Source organism: Ambystoma mexicanum, chromosome 10 (genome assembly GCF_040938575.1).
Source record: "Ambystoma mexicanum isolate Mex_15411 chromosome 10, UKY_AmexF1_1, whole genome shotgun sequence".
Classification (NCBI taxonomy): domain Eukaryota; kingdom Metazoa; phylum Chordata; class Amphibia; order Caudata; family Ambystomatidae; genus Ambystoma; species Ambystoma mexicanum.
In genome coordinates, this window is record NC_090932.1 from 1,530,006,890 (window position 1) to 1,530,027,691 (window position 20,802).

Consider the following 20,802-nt stretch of genomic DNA (forward strand, 5'->3'; position numbering starts at 1 on the left):
AAGTCATTGAGGGAAATTGCAAAAGCTTTATCATCAGCAGCTTTTTTTCCCTGTTGGGGAGAGAAAATGGCTCAATAGAAGTGCAACATTGCAAATCCTCCATATTATTCCCCAGCTCAGGGTATTGTTATCTACGGACTTTGATTATGCGGATCTGATTAAGTGGAAAGAAAGCCTTCCTCTGTGGCTCATTGGAACGCAAGTGCAACAGTTGACATTATCTTATTGTATCATGACATTATCTTATTTTATCAGTCTTGCCTTCTTCGCATGTGTTACGACATTGAAGTGAAATACTCCCTTGGTGAAACAAATAAACAACATTTAATACCCGCAAAAGTTGAACCTTGCCCATGATCCAACTGGTGCACCTAGTTAAAGATGCTCTATGTAAAGGGAGGGTAATATAATCCAATTGATGAAGAGCAAGCTATCGTGCCAAAATGAAGACCTAGACTTGGGATTTGGGACTTGGGACCTAGACTTGCCATTGCTTGGGATGGCAAGATTGTATGCAGTACCCTGTGGGAGACTGCACCAGCCCTGTCCTCTTGGCAATAGTTAACCCAACTTTTGGTATAAGCATGTACTACAGAAGTTGGTAGAGTGACTTGAGCAGCCAGGCTTATCTCAAGAGGGGTCAATGTGAGCTGTAGGGTTGTAACAGACATTCACAGTGACAAGTATCCAAATAAACACTTACACACAAGGTTTCTTAATTAAACAATTATTTATTAATTTAACAGTCAGTTGAATAAGCCTTCTTTAGAAGGGAGCAAAATATGTAACAATAATATACTTCAGAAATACACTCTTGGTTTCAATAAATCAGCAGATACCCATTGGGATGGCACATAGATACTTCCCACAGTATCCAAGTGAACGCCAAGTGAAAGTTGTTTGGCTGTTCTCTCTGCTCACGTTCCTCCAGAAGGACCTAGTCACCAAGACGACGACTCCTTGGGTATAAACGCAGCAAAACTACCTGCAGTGAGTGCACAAGGAATTATAGACTCTTGAAAGGTCTTTATTTGGACTTTGTTGGCAGCCATGATAATAGTCCTTTTAGTCAACTACTTAGCTCATACTGCTCGGTTTTCTTTTCCTGCAGCGTTTCCACTGTTCCCTGGCCCCGCCCCCATCGCTTACGGCATTCTACAATTGGTTAGGGGTACGCGCACCGGCGCACACCCAAGTGAAAGCTGTTTGGCTGTTCGGGTGTGTGGCGCCTGCCGGGGGCCAAGGGGAAAATTCTCAAACGAATGTCACAATCCTTTATGTTTAATTAAGTAAGTAAATAATGGTTTTGTTGGGGAGCTAGCACCTAAAAATATTTCAGGTACTAATTGCAGGATTATCGAGGCAAGCGCAGATTGGTAAAGTTGAAGGCGAGCGCAATTCTTTGTCCCTGCTTAGCTGGCTCTCAGATGAATGCTCAGCTCTGCGTGCTTAAGGTCCGGAGCTGTCTCACTTGTAAAAGAGCTGAGTTAACTTATTGCCCTAGAATGTAAGGCGCAGACGGTCTCTTTTGGACGCTGGAGATTCAGTAGAGGGGTAATACAGCCTCCTAATTTCCTCCTACGGGTAGGAAAAGGGTGGTGCCTGTTGTCAGTTACATCTGCTACTGATTTTGTAAAACTGCTTAACTCTGTACTTCTGTATGCTTCTATTGTTAGTTTACTATTGAGCTCATACATGAAAAGCACAATCACTGGAATACTGTGTGTTTTTGTGAATAACTGCATCATATATGTGTAATTTGGCTGCTTTCATTATATGAAGTGCTGCTACCTATTACGTATGTGAAATTCACAACTACGGGATTATATATGCATTTCTGGGACCTAAGCGAACAGGTTAGTCCAATAGTATGGTGGGGTCCTTAAGGAGTGGTAAGATTTGTAAAACCCTTCCTACTAAAAAGACTCTGCCAATTAATAACACGGTTGAAGACGGTAAGGTGTCTACTTCAGAAGCAGACACTTCCAAGACAGCATTATCGCTGATCACCTCAGTTAATATAAGCATGTCGGAATCCCATCTTAGCCGCAATTTATACAATAAATACGAGACAAGCACTCAAGATAGTGCGCTGCCGTCCATACATCTGCAGGTGCAAGTGCCACAAGCTGATGTAGGTGATAAACTTTCCCCCCTCTTAAAACTGCATATGAGTTAGAATTCCAGTTCTGCAAAGTTTCCTGAGTATGCATGAAGCAATTTCACAGTTGTCCACTTCTATCTGTGAATAGGACACTTTATTCAAACCGGTGTCTGATACCTCCTTAATGGCACCTGTATTATTGGCAGAATTCGATAAAAGAGTTAGTCTTTCATGGGGCCCTTCCACGCCAATATGTGCTAAAGGGGGAGGCATGGATAATGTTTACCTTCATAAATCCTTGCGTCTGGATACTGCATTGAGTGCGCAAGGTAACCAACAGGATGTAAAATATTTGTAGGAGTTACAAGGCACCTCAAATTTGGGATGCAGGGTATCTGATTCAGCCAAAAGCCAGAGTTATAACTCTGAGACACATACGTGTTCCAGTCCCACCCTTCCGCATCAGCCTCTTACATATGATCATGAAGCTTCCCACATCGATCCTCCTCCTTAGGTATTGACCCTGCAAGATCTTCTGTCCTCTCAATCTTCATTCCCGGTGTTAACTAGGATTCTAACCCTCCTAGATAAGGGCCATGATAGGACCCACTTGGAGATACAAGATTTAAGATATACCTTAGTAGACATATTTGCAAAACTGAATAGACTTGAGGGTTTTGTATGTGCAGTAGAGTCACGCTAGGCCAGCAGCGCTGTTAAATCTTCAAAGACCATACAATCCATGAAGTTCACACAGAGTATCAACTTCATGCGATAGGCACACACAAATGAGTGTACCCCATAACAGCATCTAACAGCATCTATCTGGGGGGGGAGGGAACTTACGCAGAGGCTCTATCTAATGGGCTGACTGTTCAGAAGCAAGAGAATTATAAGGAATTTATACAAGTAAGAAATGCAGTGAAGCTTAGCAGGGATAAGTCAGCTAGACCATCTAATTAAATCTAACCAAAATGCTCCTGTGCACTAATTAATTGAAATCTCCTACCCTCAACCAAAAGGCATAGGAATCCCCAAGAGAACATTGATCCAGATAGCCTTTGTGACTTTTTAGAGGTGATGGAACAAGAAGTAAAGAAGGAGCAGGATAACAGAGAAATTCAGGGAGAGGACAATAATTTTGGACGAAAGTACTTTACATAGAGATTTTGTATCCCAGCGGGAAAAAAGGATGTACACTAGAGCATTAAAGAGAAGAAATTTGAAACAAACGGAGCAACTGCAGGAAGGTAAAAAAAAATAAAAACCTCCCCTTAACAAAAATAAAAAAGCAACATTCTAACATAAAGCAAAGTGGCATTAGAATTAAAAGGAAAATACTTCTAAAAGAATTAAGATGGAAGAGACTATAAGGGGAAAAGAAAAAAAAGGGCCAACTAAATTGTCTATCCAGATAGGAACTGAAAATAAGGGAACAAAAATAACTACAGGAGATGAGTCAGATTATGTCCAAATGGTTGTGCCAGAGGTTTCTATGGAAAGGAAACTAAAACCAATGCTGGAAAACAAAGGGAAAAACTAAAAAAATCTCACGTATATCATGGCGCAATATGATAAGTGAGGAAGTTACAGTCTCGCAGGCACACGAAGATGAGGTGGCGTACAAAAAATTGTTAATCCTGAAATAGGTGGGGCAAGGGAAGGATATGGAGAAGGTCGGATACTCTCTTTGAGGCTATGAACCATAAGGGGAAAAAAGAGAAAGTAAACAAAAAAAAAAAATAACAAATTAATTACAACAATGAAAGCAAAAACACAATAAAAATATGGCTATTAAAAGTGATAATATAAAAGTTGCTGGACCAAAAAGAGGTAGGCGGTATCCAGCAGTTCTTTACCAGAAACTTCAAGAATAGGGACACCCCTTCCAGGTTGCCCCTAAGAATCCCGGGATTACGAGCATTCCTAATGACATGAATACAACCATTGAACACGATACTGTTGCAAAGTGTGTTCTCAAACAGAGTAACAAGGAAGACTTGAATGGTATGGGGGAGAAGTTGGTTGCAAATGAAGTATATAACACCAATATCTTACCTAGTGAAGATATAAAAATGTTGGTAGTACAAGCTTTTCTTAACCTCCTGCAATTTCCCACAAACTGCTCCAGCAGTATCCAAAATTGGCAAGGGACGGTTGGAAAGAGAAGGAGGGAGTGGGTCTAAGAACTGTTCCACTTGTCCATGTCTCATAGCATGAAGGAAAGGGAAAGGAGAGCGCCCCAACCCATGTCACCTGATCTAAGGAAGAGGGTCAATTCTGTTCGTAATTAATATAAATGTGTGAAAGTACAGGAAAACAATATTCCATCTCGGACCTGGCCTCATCCTGAGGTTAAATCAGAGAGTTTGGCTTTGGAAATACCTTGGGGGGTGGAGGGGACTGGTCCTAACTTATTGGGGCGATTGCCAGAGGCAGATAAAACATATGCTGAATATAAGGAGTGCGAGGGAGGAATCATTAAGGAGATGGGGATATTGTAAAACAGGGGGGAAGATAAAATGAGGATAGAGAGACAATTACTACTCATACAAGATAATCTGAAGAGGTGCTGTGGTGGCAACCACACTGTACGGATCACCCTAGTGTAGTTATATACTTTATGCTACCGTATGGAGGTCCTCACTCCCTAAACCGATGGAGGATATGGTTCCTATTCATTGAAATTCCTCGCCTCTCCCTTATATCATCAGGGGACCTAAAGTTAGTGTTTTTCACCCATCCCCTAATATATGATTAGTTGTGGATAGTTTTTCACTCACGTACCATATATGAACTGGTACTCTCTGAAGCTGAAGCATTTCAGAGATATGGATATTATTTGTCAAATTACAGCTAAGGTTTTTTGAACCCTAAGGCAGCAGGCCAGATCGAGAACCTAAAAAAAAATTTGGAACAGATTCAGCAACCTTGTAAGTCTGGGGGAGTGACTAACGACCCGGATCGAAGATGGTTAGGTTCGACCCAAAGAGAATCAATCTCTAAACTTCAAGGATTTAACAAGAACTCTTAGTATCCCCTAGAGGTCAGTTTGTTGTCTTGGAACTCTAGGGGATCTTAGTTCCTAAGGAATTCTCCGGAAGTATGTTCAACTCTTTCTGGATGATTTTTTTTATGCATCCAAGAAACAGGGGCAAACAAGGCCTTGCCTCTCAATGGCTTTGTGATGTTTCGAGAATTGGCACCAAAAAAATAAAGGAAGACCCTCAGGGGATCTCTTGATTGCTGTTAGAACATACCTGGAATGGAAATTGATTACAAGCTTTAATATCAGTAAAGGGTGCATTGCGGCATTGCTAGATTTAAGAATTGGCAAGATCGCTCGATATAGCCGGATTATCATCATATACTGGTCTTCTGAAAATAATCTAAAGGAGGCAATAGGTCTCATAGATCTTGTTATTCTAGACTGTCAAGAGTTCTGTTCAGAGATGAACATTATTGCGGGGATCTGAATTCGGAACTGGGAATAGAAAAAGGGAACAGCTCAGTAGTCCATAGCGCAAACGAGATACATATAGTGAACACTTTTGAAAACGTTCAGAGAGGACAGACTAGGAAAAGTTTACAGGGAGTGATGTGGTACCAATTCTTTAAAGATTGGGGTTTGTACTGCGTAAACGATCAACTAGTAGCTTCTAAGGATCAGTCCACATGGACTAATGGAGTAATGAAGTCAACTATTGACTATGTTTTTATGACTAGAACTATTTTTGATTTAGTAAAAGCATTTACCCTAACTTCCACGCTGCAAAATGATCATAAAATCTTAAAAGCGTTGCTTATGTTTGCGACTACACATGTTGGGTGTCGGTAGTTTCCTCAAATATTGGCAATCAACAGTCCCTGTAAAAGGATTTCCTGACATAAGGGAAACGTCAGAAAAGTAAATTTAAAATGTATGCAAGATGTTCATGCCTCAGAGTTTAGCAAGAAGCTGACGCAATACACTCATAATGCCTTTGAGTATTATGTTGAAACTGTATTGAACAAGGTTCCTGGCTTAAGGAAAACAAATATAGCAAATGTGAAATATACACATACTTTTTGTGAAGAAGTAAAAGAGTTGAAAAAGTGAAGGAACAGGGAACTTCGATCTACACGTAAAGTTCCAACCCAGAGGGAGGCCCAAATATGCCATTACTAAAACTATCAAAACAAATGGAAAAAATCGATTAAAGAATTTCCGTGCGTCTGTGTATCAGAGAGATGGTGAGGAAATGTTATTATCCTTCTCGGATCATACAGCCGGAAGTTCTGGGCTTTAATCAATAAGGGCGGTGACTTCCAAACTAGGGTTCAAATAGTAACTATCTCGGAGGAGGCCTGGGAGGGACACTTTGAAAAACTCTACTATCCCTCGAAATTGGAATGGCCCGTACCCACACATATACGTGGTTGCCCTTGGAGCATTTCCTTTACACAGTGTGTGGGAGTGAGGGGTCATTTAGGCCCCCCTCATACATTCAGCACAATGTAAAACACTTGCTCGTACAATAATGGGGGACGCCTCCATTGCCTGCATGCATGCTAAGAGTGGCAGATGCAGGGTTGTTGTGCAGGACTCTTGGGCTTCTGTTTTGTGCACCCTCGACTCCATCTTTGGACTAGGCCTCACTGCGATAATACAAAGAAGCTTCTCTCCCCTTTCTGCAGTGCTGCACGCTCCGCGCTCCTGTCCCCCACCTTTTCTCACTCTGCCCGATAGCTTGACAGCTCCATTTCTCATGGATGTGCCGGGGACAAATGAAACAAACATAAGAATGTAACATCTCACTCTTTCTCTGAGATCACTGTCCTGTGTATGAACCGTCTCGAACCATGACTTGTAGCTCATTCATCTCCACAAACCTGCCTGTGCCCTCTTACGCCCGCTGTTGAAAATTACGGCCACTATAACCCTGCGCCCGCCTAAGGTATTCTCTTGATGTACCAGAAGTGTGACCCCGCTGTGAAGCCCACCCCATTGTGCCCCCTACTAAAACCAGACCTCTGTCACAGTATATTGCACCTCAGAACTAACAAACGTCAGCATGCCCCATAGTTGCTTTGATGTGCCCAGACCCACCCCATGATCAATGTTCTCACACCGGCTTAGAGCCCTGAGCCTGGTACTCCATATAAGTCATAATGAATGATGCTCTTATTTTATGCATGCAAATAATAGTTTCCAGAATATTTACTTAAGCTTATACTAATGATCATTGTTTATTATATGTCTAAATGGTAGTTTTTCATGCTAGCTTAGTTAGTGTCAGCCCTACCTTACCGCGACTTCACCCTCACCCCTCCTGGACGCTGGCAGCCGGATCACGTGATGTACACCCTCCCGCCAACTGGGCAATCCGGATGAAGCAGCACATATTGGTCTATATGCATCTTTAATGTCCAGCCAATCCTGCACTGGTTTAGCACTCTATGTTAACTGTGACGTAGATTTGCTTTATATGAACACCATTTTGTAATTTTTGGCAGAGCGCTTTCGGGGCAGCAGAGTTCTCTGGATAGCATTTCTTTATAAAGAAAAACTCAACTCTTGCAACCTGTTCTCATGGTCTCATTCCCCATTGGGTGTTTCATATTTATTAGTATTTTGCACGTATGAGTCGGGGAGGGAGCCTTCAACAGGCAGACATTAAAAATCTGGTTTCTCGAGCATCATCATCATCATCCCGTTCTCCTGGCCCCAATCTCCTCTCAAACGTGGTATTGAAAGGAAATCTGGAACTGTGGGCAAAAATTCTTTATGTCCTATTTAAAGACATACTGTTGACTAGATCTATTCCGGAGAGCTGGCATTTATCTTATGTTGAACCTATCTATAAGTAGGGCGATAGGGGTTGCCAATCTAACTATAGACCTATCGCACTTCTAGATGCTGACTCAAAGATCTCTGCTGGCCTAATTCTGGGGCATATACAAGACTGGATGGACATACACAAGCTTCTTTTCATCTTCCAATTTGGCTTTAGACGAAATGTGGGTATGGATGCGGGAGGCCTTCTTCTAAATATCATGCAAGAAAATGTCTGGAAACGTGTGAGTCTACCTATATAAGTAGCATCAATAGACCTCATGTTAGCTTTTGACCTTGTGCATAGAACCACATTGTGGACCAAACTTCTGTCTCTGGGAATGCCGGCATTGTTATTGTCTATTCTCTACCATCTACAGGACGGTTCAAGAAATAACATTTGCCCAAATACCAGGGGGGCGCTATCTCAGGCCATTCGAGTCTTGAATGGATTTCGACAAGGGTGCATATTTGCCCCCACAATTTTCAATCTTTATTTTTCGGATGTTGGTCTATCTCTCGAGAAAACGGCCTTTGCATCCTCAAAGGTGGAAGGAAATAGGGTGTGCTGGACGGCATATGCGGATGACGTTAAGTTGTAGGACCACACTCCTATAGGCCTGCAACATCTCTTAGGTACTTTTGGAGAATACACGATTCATTCATTAAAAATCAATAACAAAAAACTGAAATCGTGTGAGTGACGGAGAGGAAAAGTCCCATTAAAAATTCATGGTTTTTAAACCATGAAAAGTTAGCGGTCAGGCCGGTAATTAGATATTTAGGGTACCCAATTTTCGGGGAGAAGAAAAAAAAATTATAGGGAATTCCTGGAAAGGAAAGTGGACCCCATTATTGCACAATTGAGGAAAATGGACAGCAAGTTTGGGAAATGTTCTATTATGCTGTGTCTGCGTCTATATAAAAGTAAGAGCATTGCCCAAATCTGCTATGGATTCGAACTTGCCCATCTTTGGGCAAGACATGAGTCTAAAATCTTAAAATCAATAGTGAGATTTTTACTGAAATGTGTTCCTCTTCTGGCCACTCGATATGAGCTAGGGCTTTTCTCTTTGAGAAGTATTGTGGAATGGCGTCGACTCTCTTTATATAGAAAGTTGCTTACCTGTAAAAAAAAAAAAAAAAAAACAAAAAAAAAAAAACACCTTATAAGAAATTATGGGCAACGGCCTTCGTAATGGTCCTCTGGCATTGGCCTATCCAAGTAGCATGGAATCTGAAGCTCATGGAATCCTAGATAACTTGGGAGTTCCTCGAGAACTCCTTATATCAAATCCTCGGAAAGTAAAAAAATGTATTACAATTTAAAGATTGGAATCAGACAGAGGAGATGGTCCTTAAATTAAAACTGTATGAACACCATGTCTCAAATTACAAAAAAAATGGGAACGGAACCGTATTTAGTGAAATTTCTGGATAAATTGTGGAGACAGGATTTCATGCGCTTCAGGTTCAATGTGATGGAGATTGGATAAATTAAGGACACTAGAGAAGGAAAGAATGGTAGATTGTGTAACCAGGATGATTATCCCGAAACATTGAGGAATTTATTGACCAAATGCCCTGTTTTAAGATCGGAGAGCATTAGTAGATTCAGCAAATATGTTCCCAATACGGAGGATGTTGACTTGAAACGCTTATGGATGGATATGCTGCATGGCACAAGGGTAAAATTGCAGATGCAGGTAGTAAAGTTCTTAACTGAGATTTGCAGATTGAAAGAGGTTAAAGGGATACAAATTGAAGAGAAGGATGTTTAATGTAAAATCTCCAATGTAAAGGTTTTATGCAACTCCAGTAAGGATGGTAGTTTTAGATTAAGGTAAATTAGGAAAACAATGGTCTAATGATATATGAGATTGGAAGATTGTCTAATCATTTTATAGTGGAACATGTGCATATGGTGTTGTACTGGTTGTAGAAATAACTGACTTGTAAACACTGTATTTTTATGATTCTGTATTTTAAATAACATAGGACACTGTGGACATCCAATGTCAACCGAGCAAAAGTCTAGGTGAGCTGAAGCATTTCTTGAAGGTAAGTAAACAGTTTTGCAAAATGTTTTAGAATCTTTGTAGAAAATGAAATCACTGTTGGGCCACAAGCTGGGAGGCTTTTAAGGGGCAAAGCTGCAAGCAACTCTGCAAAAGCAACCAAGACAAGTCTCAACTAGGAGCTAGCAAGGCTACACAAGAGGTAAGCACCCCTTAGTTTACAGTATCATAGGGCTGAAGAAATTGGTTCCAGCTGGCTTCTGTTCCAGTTGTATTATGGCAGATCCTGTTGTTCCTGGGCCTCAGTCGTGGGGACAAGAGGGAGGACGTATGGGGACTCCTGCACTACGAATTGAAGGTTGGCGGCAGCAATGGGCAAACTTCAGATCAGCGACACTTCGCAGTTTCAGCTTCTCGCAAATAGCACCACCGCGGTTCTCGGATACCGTATGGACTTTCCTCGCATCTGGAGTCCAGCACTCTGTTGAGTTGGCACAGGCTTGGTCAGTCCTGCTTCATGGGAGTCCGGAGGATATTCCTGGAGCTTGGGTCTGACTTAAAGACGACACACTTGATTCTGGTGTTCCTCTCCCTGGCAATCGGTTCCTGCAGCAGCAATGAAAGAACAGCCAGCTCCGAGAGAATTTCCAGATTAGTTTGTCTTGGGCTCGATTGGTCCCACCAACCCAAAGGGAGAAGTCGCCCTTTGCAGGGCTTCTCTAGTCGAGGCAAATTCGGAGCTTCAGCAATGCAGCAGGGCTTCACCCGGCAAAGCAATGGTCCATGTGGGATATATTGACCCATTGCCCCACATCACTAAGCTGCAATTGCGCAGAAACCACCACAAAAGGGTTGCGGTGGCCCCTGTCAGTGCCATGGCTAAAAAACGCATTTTGCAAGAACAGAAATGGCTGCATCGTCTTGCCCAGCACACATCGGGCAGGATGGAACAAAGGGGGCTCATTGAAGAAGATTGCCAGTGTGTTCCGACATGAATAAAAGGAAGAAGTGGAAAAAGCAGCGTTGCTTGCTGCAAAAGCCAAAATCACCATTGAAAAGAAACCCTTTTTCACCTTTAAAAAATGCGGCTTGAACGCTAAATTCCCACTGTTCCTTAAAGCCACTGTGAATAAAAAATCCCTACCAAGCCCTGTGTGTTTCACTGTGCCTCAGAAAAAACAGGCATGATTCTAAATTGACAAGCCCATTCAAACCAACTCTAAATAAATAAATAAATAAATCAACCAGGAACTTTACTTTTTCTTACACGGGAAACACGTTCATTTTCTTTGCAAAAGTATCCAATACTCAGCTGTTCAGAGAGAGACTCTAACTAGCTGAGCCATATCTGTGTCAATGTATCTGTGCTGTAGACCAACTCCGCCTTCAAGAGAATAACTATAGCTGCAAGACAGTGTGTCAAGCTGCTGGAGATGAAGTTTTATTAAAGGAAAGGCCAGCTGCACCACGTGTAAGAAAATGGGCTTTTGCAAACTAAAGACAAACAAATGATCAGAAATTAAAAGGTTAAAAATATGGTGGCTGGAGCTGCAAGTTGAAAAACAGGTTCTCTGCTTGGAGGGGTGGCACCAAAAGAAGGGCTCTGTCTCAGCAGATACTGACAACCCTATGATAATTACGGGGTTGAACAGACTTTTGTCTCTGCTGGGACCCCAAACAATGAAGCTCACAGGGAAGGAAGCCCGAGGTGTGAAGGGGACAATATAACTTCACTCAAGGGAGAAACCCCCCACCATGTTCTAAAGGAAATAACAGTTGGCAGCAGTTGAAACACAAGAAAAATTGACCCAGGAACAAAGACACTCCCATTTGTTCCCAAAAACTATTTCAGGAATAAACTTTAAAGACTTCTACCTTTGCATCAGGACTTTGAAAAATTGAAAAATGTTGCAGTTTAAAAGTGATTTTTGTGTGCTTTCTTTAGATACATGGTAGAACTCACTGACGCCTCAGAGACAGAAAGGGAAAAGTATTGAGGATAAATCGAAAAGTATCAATGTTGCAAACATAACATTTTGTACATACATCCCTGGAGATAATTTGCATCTGTGTAAAAAGTTATGGAATCTTAGGCAAATCTTTAATGCTAAAAATTACTAAAATGTATCAGAAAGGAGAAACAAGGTCCCACAAACTTGAGGATTGGACTGAAATGTGCTGCACATAATATGTAACTTGTGCATAGAATTGACTAAGAGGTTGCAATTGCATAAATGTCTGTTTTTGGCTAAATCAGATTTTAAGTAAAGAAAATGTGGGAGTTGTTAAACTCACCTCAAATCTGACATTAACTTGGAAATCCAACCAGTTGAGAGCAAGGCGGAGACTAGCACCCCTGCCCAATCCAGGTAGTTTATGGGCATGCTTGGTTAACCCTGCCCATCCTATACTTGATGATGTCATTATGCACTATAAATAAGGGTCCCTGACAAGACTCTAGACACACTCTTCCTGATTTTCTGCGCGGCATCATGTTCCCGTTTCCTTCATCTTGCACTGATCCAGATTCCAGATCCAACTGCCAGGCAAGCATTGCTGACCCTTCCAGCAAGGCCTCAATTCTAACATCCCAATACCCAAATGGAGAAGTGGTGGTATTTTTGTGGGAAGCCTCCTGATACCAGCCTGGCTTGCGGCCCACCAATTGCTGCCCAATAACTGCATCCTGCGGTACCTGTGCCAGGCTGTGACCAGAACTATCATTTGGTATCCAGTCCCTGCCCAGCTGATCCTGTCCCACTGATATTGTCCAACTGTCCTTTGTTGGATCATATCTGTGTGGTGACCAGAACGCTGACGGTCCAAAAATCCTAAGTGGACTGTGTATTAATAGAAACCCATAGAAATCAATAGTATACCTTTCTTTGCTTTGTCCTTAGTTCCCCTCTCTAAGCCATCCTATTCTGATCCAGATATCCTGTTAAATCTGCTGGCATTATTTGTGAAGCCCTGCCTTTGATTGAGTACTAGCGCCATCTCTTTAGTAAGTTTGTCTTGTGTAGTCCTAGGCCATTAGTCCCATTTTGAGTGATCGCACTGGTTTCGCCAGGGTTGGGCACTGGGGTTGAAATCGCAAATCAACCCTGACTCTACTGTATCCCTCTTTGGTGGCCTAGCCTGAATACTCTAGTGTAGAGTAAAACTATTCTTGCCACAACTGATTTTCTTTCCATTTTCGCGCCTTCGTTTACTCAAAGTGAACCTTCTTATATCTTGCATAACTCATTCAATTTACCAGCTAGAGACTTACTTTCACTTCCATAGTGTACCTGTGATCTATAGCTACCCTCAACACAATATTTCACCTGTCTTTCAAAGAAACCGTTTTAGTAAATGTACACAGAAAACAGAAATATTTGCAAAGTTCCAGCGTGTCATTTTGATTGTAAACTGTTTTAAATCTTCCATTCATTTTTCGAACTGTATGCTCTTGCTAATCCATTGCTTGTGATTGTTAATACCTTTACATTGTGGCTTTAGTGAGGAATTAGATTTGCTTCAAGGTTTTTCACACACGTTCATTATTTATTTGTCCATTTCCAAGTGTCATTTTACAACATTGCAGGTGGAAATTCTAACTTGGGTGCCATCTGTCCTAAATCAAAAAGTGCTCCTATTCTGCTGTGCTGTGTATATGCCCCACTAGAAAGTTGAACCCAGTGCATTGCTCACATTTTCATTGTAATTATCACCCGATTGGTGATTGCTGCCCCATATTGAAAAGTGTGCGATTTCTTTTGAATTTTAAAATAAATAAATATTGTATTTTACCAACCAGCCTGGTCCATGGTCCATAGTGACCCAGGGTATTTGAAAGGGGGGTGTGATATGAGTGGTGTACCATCTCAGTATTGAATCTAGTATAAAAAGATAAGCATTTCAATCATGCACTGCATAGTAGGCCAGGACCAAGGTGTGTCACCTGATTGAAATCCTTAACATCCAGGAGTTGCAGAAAGCGCCTCTTCCAAGTTCTACTTCAGATTCCTGCGTCCAGTGGTCGACTCTGCCTTCCAAGCAAAAGATTTGGCCTTTATGCAGGTTTCTCCCATTCATTTGGAGCCTAGCTGTCAATCACACAACAGGGTGGTTGTTTTCCGAGGATACCAGACAGCCAATCACCTTTGGGTGCATTCCAGTAACCAAGGAGACTAAGCACAGGGAGTTTCGGGCAGCTCCCTCGCTTCCTGCCCAACGCTGGAGCCAGACTTCACTGGTGAATTCCGCCAAAGACAAAATGTACAATGGGACCAAACCTGGTTTGGTACGCAGAGTAAATCTCAAGAAGGACCATTCCAACAAGAAAGGGCGAAAAAAGAAGACCAGGGACATTTTGACTAAACGGGCACCCATGGGTGCTTTACTGCAGCTGAAATTGCAGTGCACGGTAGAAACACACAAAGGTAGGAAAAAGTAAACCGCTGCCACCAGCCATTAATTGTAGAAAGGGTAACATAAAAACGTTACATGAGAAACTAGACAAAATGTACTAAGTAACCCCTCCAGCACCCTATTGTAAGATGGTGTTTGCTGGGTCTAGAAAGTTACAAAACATGTAAGTAAAGTCAATTTCACTTCACTGCTTTTGAAAACAGTAGTTTAACCAAGAGAAGGCATTTAAACCTTTGGAAAATCTGGAAGACTTCCCTGTGTCACTGCACTGAAGGTGCTGTGTGACACAATGTAAAAAGATGATGCCTATGGATTTTGTCAGACTCCAAAGTCAAAAGAAACAGTGTTCAAATCAATGACAAATACATGAGAGAGTGGGAAAAAAGATCTCACTCTCTCCAGGATAAAAATTAAAAGTCCTAAAGTCCAGCAAAAGAGCTGGGGGCCTCTAAGGAAGAAGGGAATTAGGACATTGCAGAAAATTCTCCCTAACACTTAAATCTTTACATGGGTATATTAAGCCTAGGCCCCGATTGCAGTGTTTGCTGAAGTGGAACACCCGTAGCTTTCACCACTTTATAAATGAGAAAGGGGGAAATAAGTAACTGTGTAAAAATGATCTCTTCCTCCTGCAAGAGTACTGGATAACTCTCCTTGTCATGATTGAAGGCTAAATAATTACAAAATACTTGGCTGTCAAGGGAACTCTGGGGAGGCCAGTGGGTGGTATGATAATTGGTGTATCGAGGAATTTTCCAGCGAGTGTAAAAGAAAATAAGGTAAATATACAAGTAATGGAGCTGAAGGTCCCCTTTATTGGTGGTTTGTACCCCTTTCTAATTGTTAATGTGTGTGACCCCCGGGTGGAGGTACTACTAGTAATATACAGGAGCATCTTTCCCTAATCATAGCAAACTGGCATCAACAGCATGGCGGAAGGTCTGTTACAATTGGTGGGAACTCTTATTGTGTTGATAAGCTGGACATAGGTCCTGCCAAAGGTGTGTCGGCACGGAGTAGCATGGTGCAGAGCAAGCCCAACAGAGCGGTCACGAGATGGCTGACATTTTTGAAAAGCTGGGGAATTTCCATGTTGAATTGACAACCAGTGGGTGATGTGCCGGGTGACTATACCTGGAGGGTGGCTGATAGGAAGGCAAATCATGGCCATTTTATTGTAATTTGTAGGATGTCTATATGGTTATGAAGTTGCAACATACTGAGTTCAGTGATCATTCTCTGGTGAAGATGAATATTAATTTTGATAGAGGCGCCCCCATCCCTGGCTGCCATTGGCGACATAGAAGTAACCATGGGGGAACCGGTAAGATGGTCCCAAAAATAATCTATTGGCCATGAGAGAAATCGTCATGGAAAAATGTGAGGAAATGGTATATTGTCGGCCTCAGTGTTTGGCCTCTGAAATTATCAGATGGCTCTCCCACTGTGCCTCTAAAGTTGCAGTGGTGGGTAAAAATTATACACAATCAGACTAAACACAATGGGATCTATGATGCTACTATTTGTGAGGAGAAAAATCGGCTAAGACCATCAATAAGAGAAATAAGAAGATTGTTACCCGAGATGTCAGTTGCAGTGGTTGTGATAAACGGGGAGAAAAATACCTCAACTGGCTAACAAGATGGCGTCTCTCTATAAAAAATGCCCAGTGGCAGCATATGCTGCTTTTTTTTTATTAAGAATGGGACGCTAGGCAACTATGGAGAGATTATAAAGATATGAAAAGACCTAAATCCCATATTGTTATAAACCCTGTCCCTGAAACAGTATGGATAAAACAGGTTAGTAGTACATACGGCATAAAATCTACTAAACCCAATTACCCCCCAGAAAGGAGGTTCACTAGTTTTGGGATTTACTTCGATAGAGAAGACATATTGACCTTGATCCTCAGACTCCAAAAGTCCAGAGCCTCCGGGCCCAACGGCATGGCCAGTGTATTAACTACAGGAAATCCCGAACTCTGGGGTGAGATTTTGTTAGCACTGTTTACAAGAGTGTGTAGGGAGATGACTATCTCTGAAAACTGGAGAATGGCGATCTTAATTACAATCTTTAAAAGCAAGGATCGTAATGATCTGAAGAATTATCGCTCTTTGCTCAATGCGCCAGGAAAAAGCTTTACCTCATTGATCATGAGAGATAAGGTGGGTAAATATGAAGCAGATCTTAAGTCCTTTCCTGTCAGCATTTACAGTAAGATGCTCAACTAATTACATCATTTTGTTGAGTACAAGGACCACAGAGGCAAAGAAGAAGAGTAGCCCTCCTCTGTATTTGGTATATGTGGACTTAAGGTCTGCTTGCGATACGGTGGTTCGAGATTGTCTGTGGCCCAAGTTAAGAAACTGGGATGAACCAGAGTTAATTCTGGAGATCATTCAGCAGTTTCATGAGGAAACTAGCTTACAGGCGGGATGGAGTAGCATGGGCGCCTGTTCAAAAGTAATTCCCACCTCAAGAGGCTTATAGCAAGGGTGTGTGATGGTGCCTATGCTTTTCAATCTTTAACTGGCTGACCTCCCGGCTAGGCTGGCAACAGCCCATTGTTTCCCACCAAAGATTAGGACTCATCGGATACATTGGCTATCCTACACTTATGATGCGATCATTATGGACCCCACATTGGTGGGTATCAGAAGGGCCTTCAGTGAACTTAGTCTGTATGCACTGGAAAATTAGTTTATAATAAACACAAACAAGACCCAGGCGATGTTAGTTAGCAGCTCTTGTGGGCTGTCAAAGAGAACTGATAATTGTAGCTGGTCTGGCGAGAGTCCCAATTTATAAACATCTTGGACTACAGATTAGATCTGACTGTTGATATGGAGATATCATTGACAGTAAGGTCAGTAATGCTTTAGCTCCATCTGCTACGGTCAAGGCCTTTGCCAATACAACTAGTGGGTACCACCTAGAGTGAATAATTCAGATATACAATCAGAGCACAGTACCAGCCATCTGATATGTACTTGAAGCCACTCTTATGACCGACATTAAGTTGGCTGAATAAAATAGAGGGGAACATTTGGAGGGGTACCTTAGGTCTCCTAAAATGTGCACTGATAGAGGCATTAAGAGTCGAGTTGAGTCTCACATCACTGGCAGGAACCTTTCAATTGCATAGGGGTCTATATTTTATCAAAGCTCTAAAATCGCATGAGTCCCCTTTATTAAGAATTCTGTGTTCTTACATGGAAAATAATGGCAAACATGCCCTTCAACAGTTTGCAAAAATTAAATAAATAACTCTTTAAAGTAATTGGCTGCAACCCAAATTGGGATGAAGATCTAGCAATAATCAGAAGGGAATTCGGAAGTAGGCTTAAAGAATAGGACTGGGGGTTAAATTTTGATCATCTTCTTAAGTTGAAATTTTTTGCAGATTACGTATCTGTTCAATGCGAATTTCCGTGCCCCCAGAAATATTTATTTTATCGCCTTCCACTGAGGAGATTAATCCTTTTCTTATGTCTAAAGCAAATACTGACACAGGCAGTGATTGTTCCAAGAATAGGGGTGCTCAAAAACGATAGATGGTGCCGCTTGTGCAAGGACAGCTTTAAAATTGAAACAGACACGTCATGACCCAGTGTAAATCAATGGGTCATACTTACATGGAGGAATTTACACATGATGTTAATAAGATCAAATCAAATTCCTTTTGGGCCATTTGTTTATTGGCAGGAAACAATCATAGGAACATAGCCCATTTTAAATTGTGGCAAAACAGACAGCTTGATTTTCTAAATGGATGAATTGATATTTTACGATGCATTTATAATTTTACTGTGATATGATGAGGATTTTATAACTTTTTTAAAAGATGTGAAAAAGTTATTTTGAACTAGAACACAATCAAAATAATAATAATATGTGGAATGGATGATCAGACCAAAAAAAGAACTCAAATGTGTGGATCAAATCCTGAGATGGATACAGGTAAGGTGGTTCAGTGAAATTAAATATTGGGGTCATTATTTCAATCTAGGATTTTAGAGCTTTAAACAGCGTTCCAGTCATCTTTTCTCTGACTGATGCGGTGCTTGCTGCCCTGTAGAAGTTTAAAACCTTACCGTAGCACAGAAAAGATAAATGGTGTTCGACGATCCGGTAAATGAAATAGTTAAGAGCGGTTTCTAACTTTACAAAAACTGAATACTCTCCTACATACAAGGTGAAACTTGTCCTTTAGAAATATGCACATAAGTCAATGCAAGGTTAGACTATTACAATGCCTTATATAGCAACATAATACAACAACGTATGACCAACATTCAATGGGTCCAGAAAGCTGCGATTGTGAGCATATCCCTCATCATATAAGAAAATGCCACTAGTTACCAGTGCACAAAAGAATCCTGTCCAAGGGAATACATTTGTTTTTTTAATGATAAATGAACAATGCCCCAGCATATCAGACTTACACATTTTTTACATATATTCCTGGAAGACTTTGATCAGCGGAAAAGGAACATTTTGTAATCCGAAAAGGCAAGAGGGGGGTTAGGAAAGAAGTAGATGCTTTGCCATCCTGAGCACTCAAGCATAATACTAGTTTAAAAGCCCACCATTCTTTCCAATCAAAATCCCCATTTAATTGAAGTAAAATCAGATCAATTCCGTTCCTTGTCATTCTTCCTTCCTTGATGCCGTACTCCTCAGAACTCTGATGACTACTTTGTGGCTTGAGCGTGGCCACAAAGGAGACACAGCACCTCAAATCAATTTTGCCTTTTCTGATGCTATATAAATAGAACGACTCATTAACTTAGGGCTTCTACATTCGGAAACATGTCAGACAGCATAGTAACATTGACATTAGGAACTAAGGGTGAAATAAAGGAGTATATGTGGCACCTAGGAAACAATAGGTATGTTTACTCAATTATATTTAAGAAAGGGATTTACTTTTATGTATGCAAGGAAAACACTGTGAGAACAAACAGCGTTACACTGAGCCAGAGCTAGATTTGATACGCCAACCAAGTAAATCTGATTTCAGTATTTAACAATAACAAATAACAAAACAGATTTTGATTGTAGAAAAGATCAGTGAATGTGAATGTCAGAATTATACTAATTTTAAACATACAGCTCTAAACCGTAGAAAACACATAGCTCCTATCTAAAACAAGGTTTTAAGACTAAACAGCAGGGCTACTTCAGCAGTTACTAACAGATAAGGCAAAGAGAAATCTGTGAGTTATACCTAGTTATGAAGTATGAATCAATATTTCGACAAGCAAGGGAGACCAAACATTAATAGAGAAACTGTAAGGGAAGTATACTTACATGTTTCGCTGGGTGAAGAGGCTGCTATTTGCTGCCAGTTTATTTGCCTCAGAGAGCTCTGCTAGTCGCTGCTCCAATGACTTAATCTTTGATTCGAGTGCATTTATCATCTGAAACAAAATTAAGAGGCAGACAGGTAACTTCTCCTGAGGGTAATACACATTGGACGAAAATAATCACACCGGGCCAACAGGTACTCTGTCGACTTAGGCAACCATCAGGCTCAGGGCCTTAGAAGGAGAAATTACTTACTGTAAATGTAATTTCTTTGGATTCCTCTTCGGCAGATTCCTCACCGGATAGATATATCGATTCCAGCCTCAGCTGCTCAAAAAACATTTCGACAGGGGGCGTAGTGGACCTCGACTCAGCCATCGATCTGCCTTGACTCGATGCTCGTTCGTCAGCTCTGGACGTGACGTCGGTCGTGAAACATATACTGCATCACTACGCCCCGTACCTTAGTTCCCACCAAAAGGACCTCCCCCCAGCACCTGAGCTCAGCCAGGGAAGCAAGCAACAAAAACGGCCAAATAGATGAAAGATAATAGAATGAAAATCTCAATGGGATTTTCTTTTCTTTTTGAGGGAGCTCGGGGTGAATAGAGCCTGCAGAAGGCATACAGTACTGAACTACCAAAGGGGACGGAAGTCCATGAAACTACTGTTCACCTCTTTCCTCTCCAGGGAAAGACATCAACTGACTGCAGACGCTGTCATGGCGGGATGGTTGGGAGGGGTGATGAGGAATCTGCCGGAGAAGAATCCATAGAAAAACATTAGGGTAATTTTTCCTTCAATGGATTGCCTTTCTCTGCAGATTACTTATCAGATAGATTCCCAAAGCAGTACTCGGGTTGGAGGAGGGATGAAAGCATTCACAGCAGATGATTCTGCAAAACCGACTGTTCAAATCGAGTGTCGGCTCCACTGGCAACGTCCAGGCTGTAGTACTTTTTAAAAGTAGGAAGTGAAGACCAGGACACAACCCGGCACATTTCTTTAAGCGGTACTGCTCTCTGCAGTGCCATAGAGGTAGGGACTCCTCTGGTGAAATGGGCCCTGATACCCAGGGGCAATTTGTTCCCTGTGCTGTGATAACGTTCTGAAATGCACAGCGTGATCCACGGTGAAAT

At 41.6% G+C, this 20,802-nt stretch overlaps 1 protein-coding gene across 20 annotated transcripts in view; it reads right to left on the minus strand.

Annotated features, from left to right (window-relative positions):
- Window positions 1-20,802, minus strand: part of CIT (citron rho-interacting serine/threonine kinase) — a 2,264,529-nt gene that overhangs the window by 1,158,559 nt on the left and 1,085,168 nt on the right. For all 20 annotated transcript variants that reach the window (XM_069619729.1, XM_069619715.1, XM_069619714.1 and 17 more), the window contains one exon: window positions 19,667-19,776. In XM_069619729.1, the coding sequence (XP_069475830.1) occupies window positions 19,667-19,776 (110 nt within the window). The remainder of the gene's footprint in view (window positions 1-19,666; window positions 19,777-20,802) is intronic.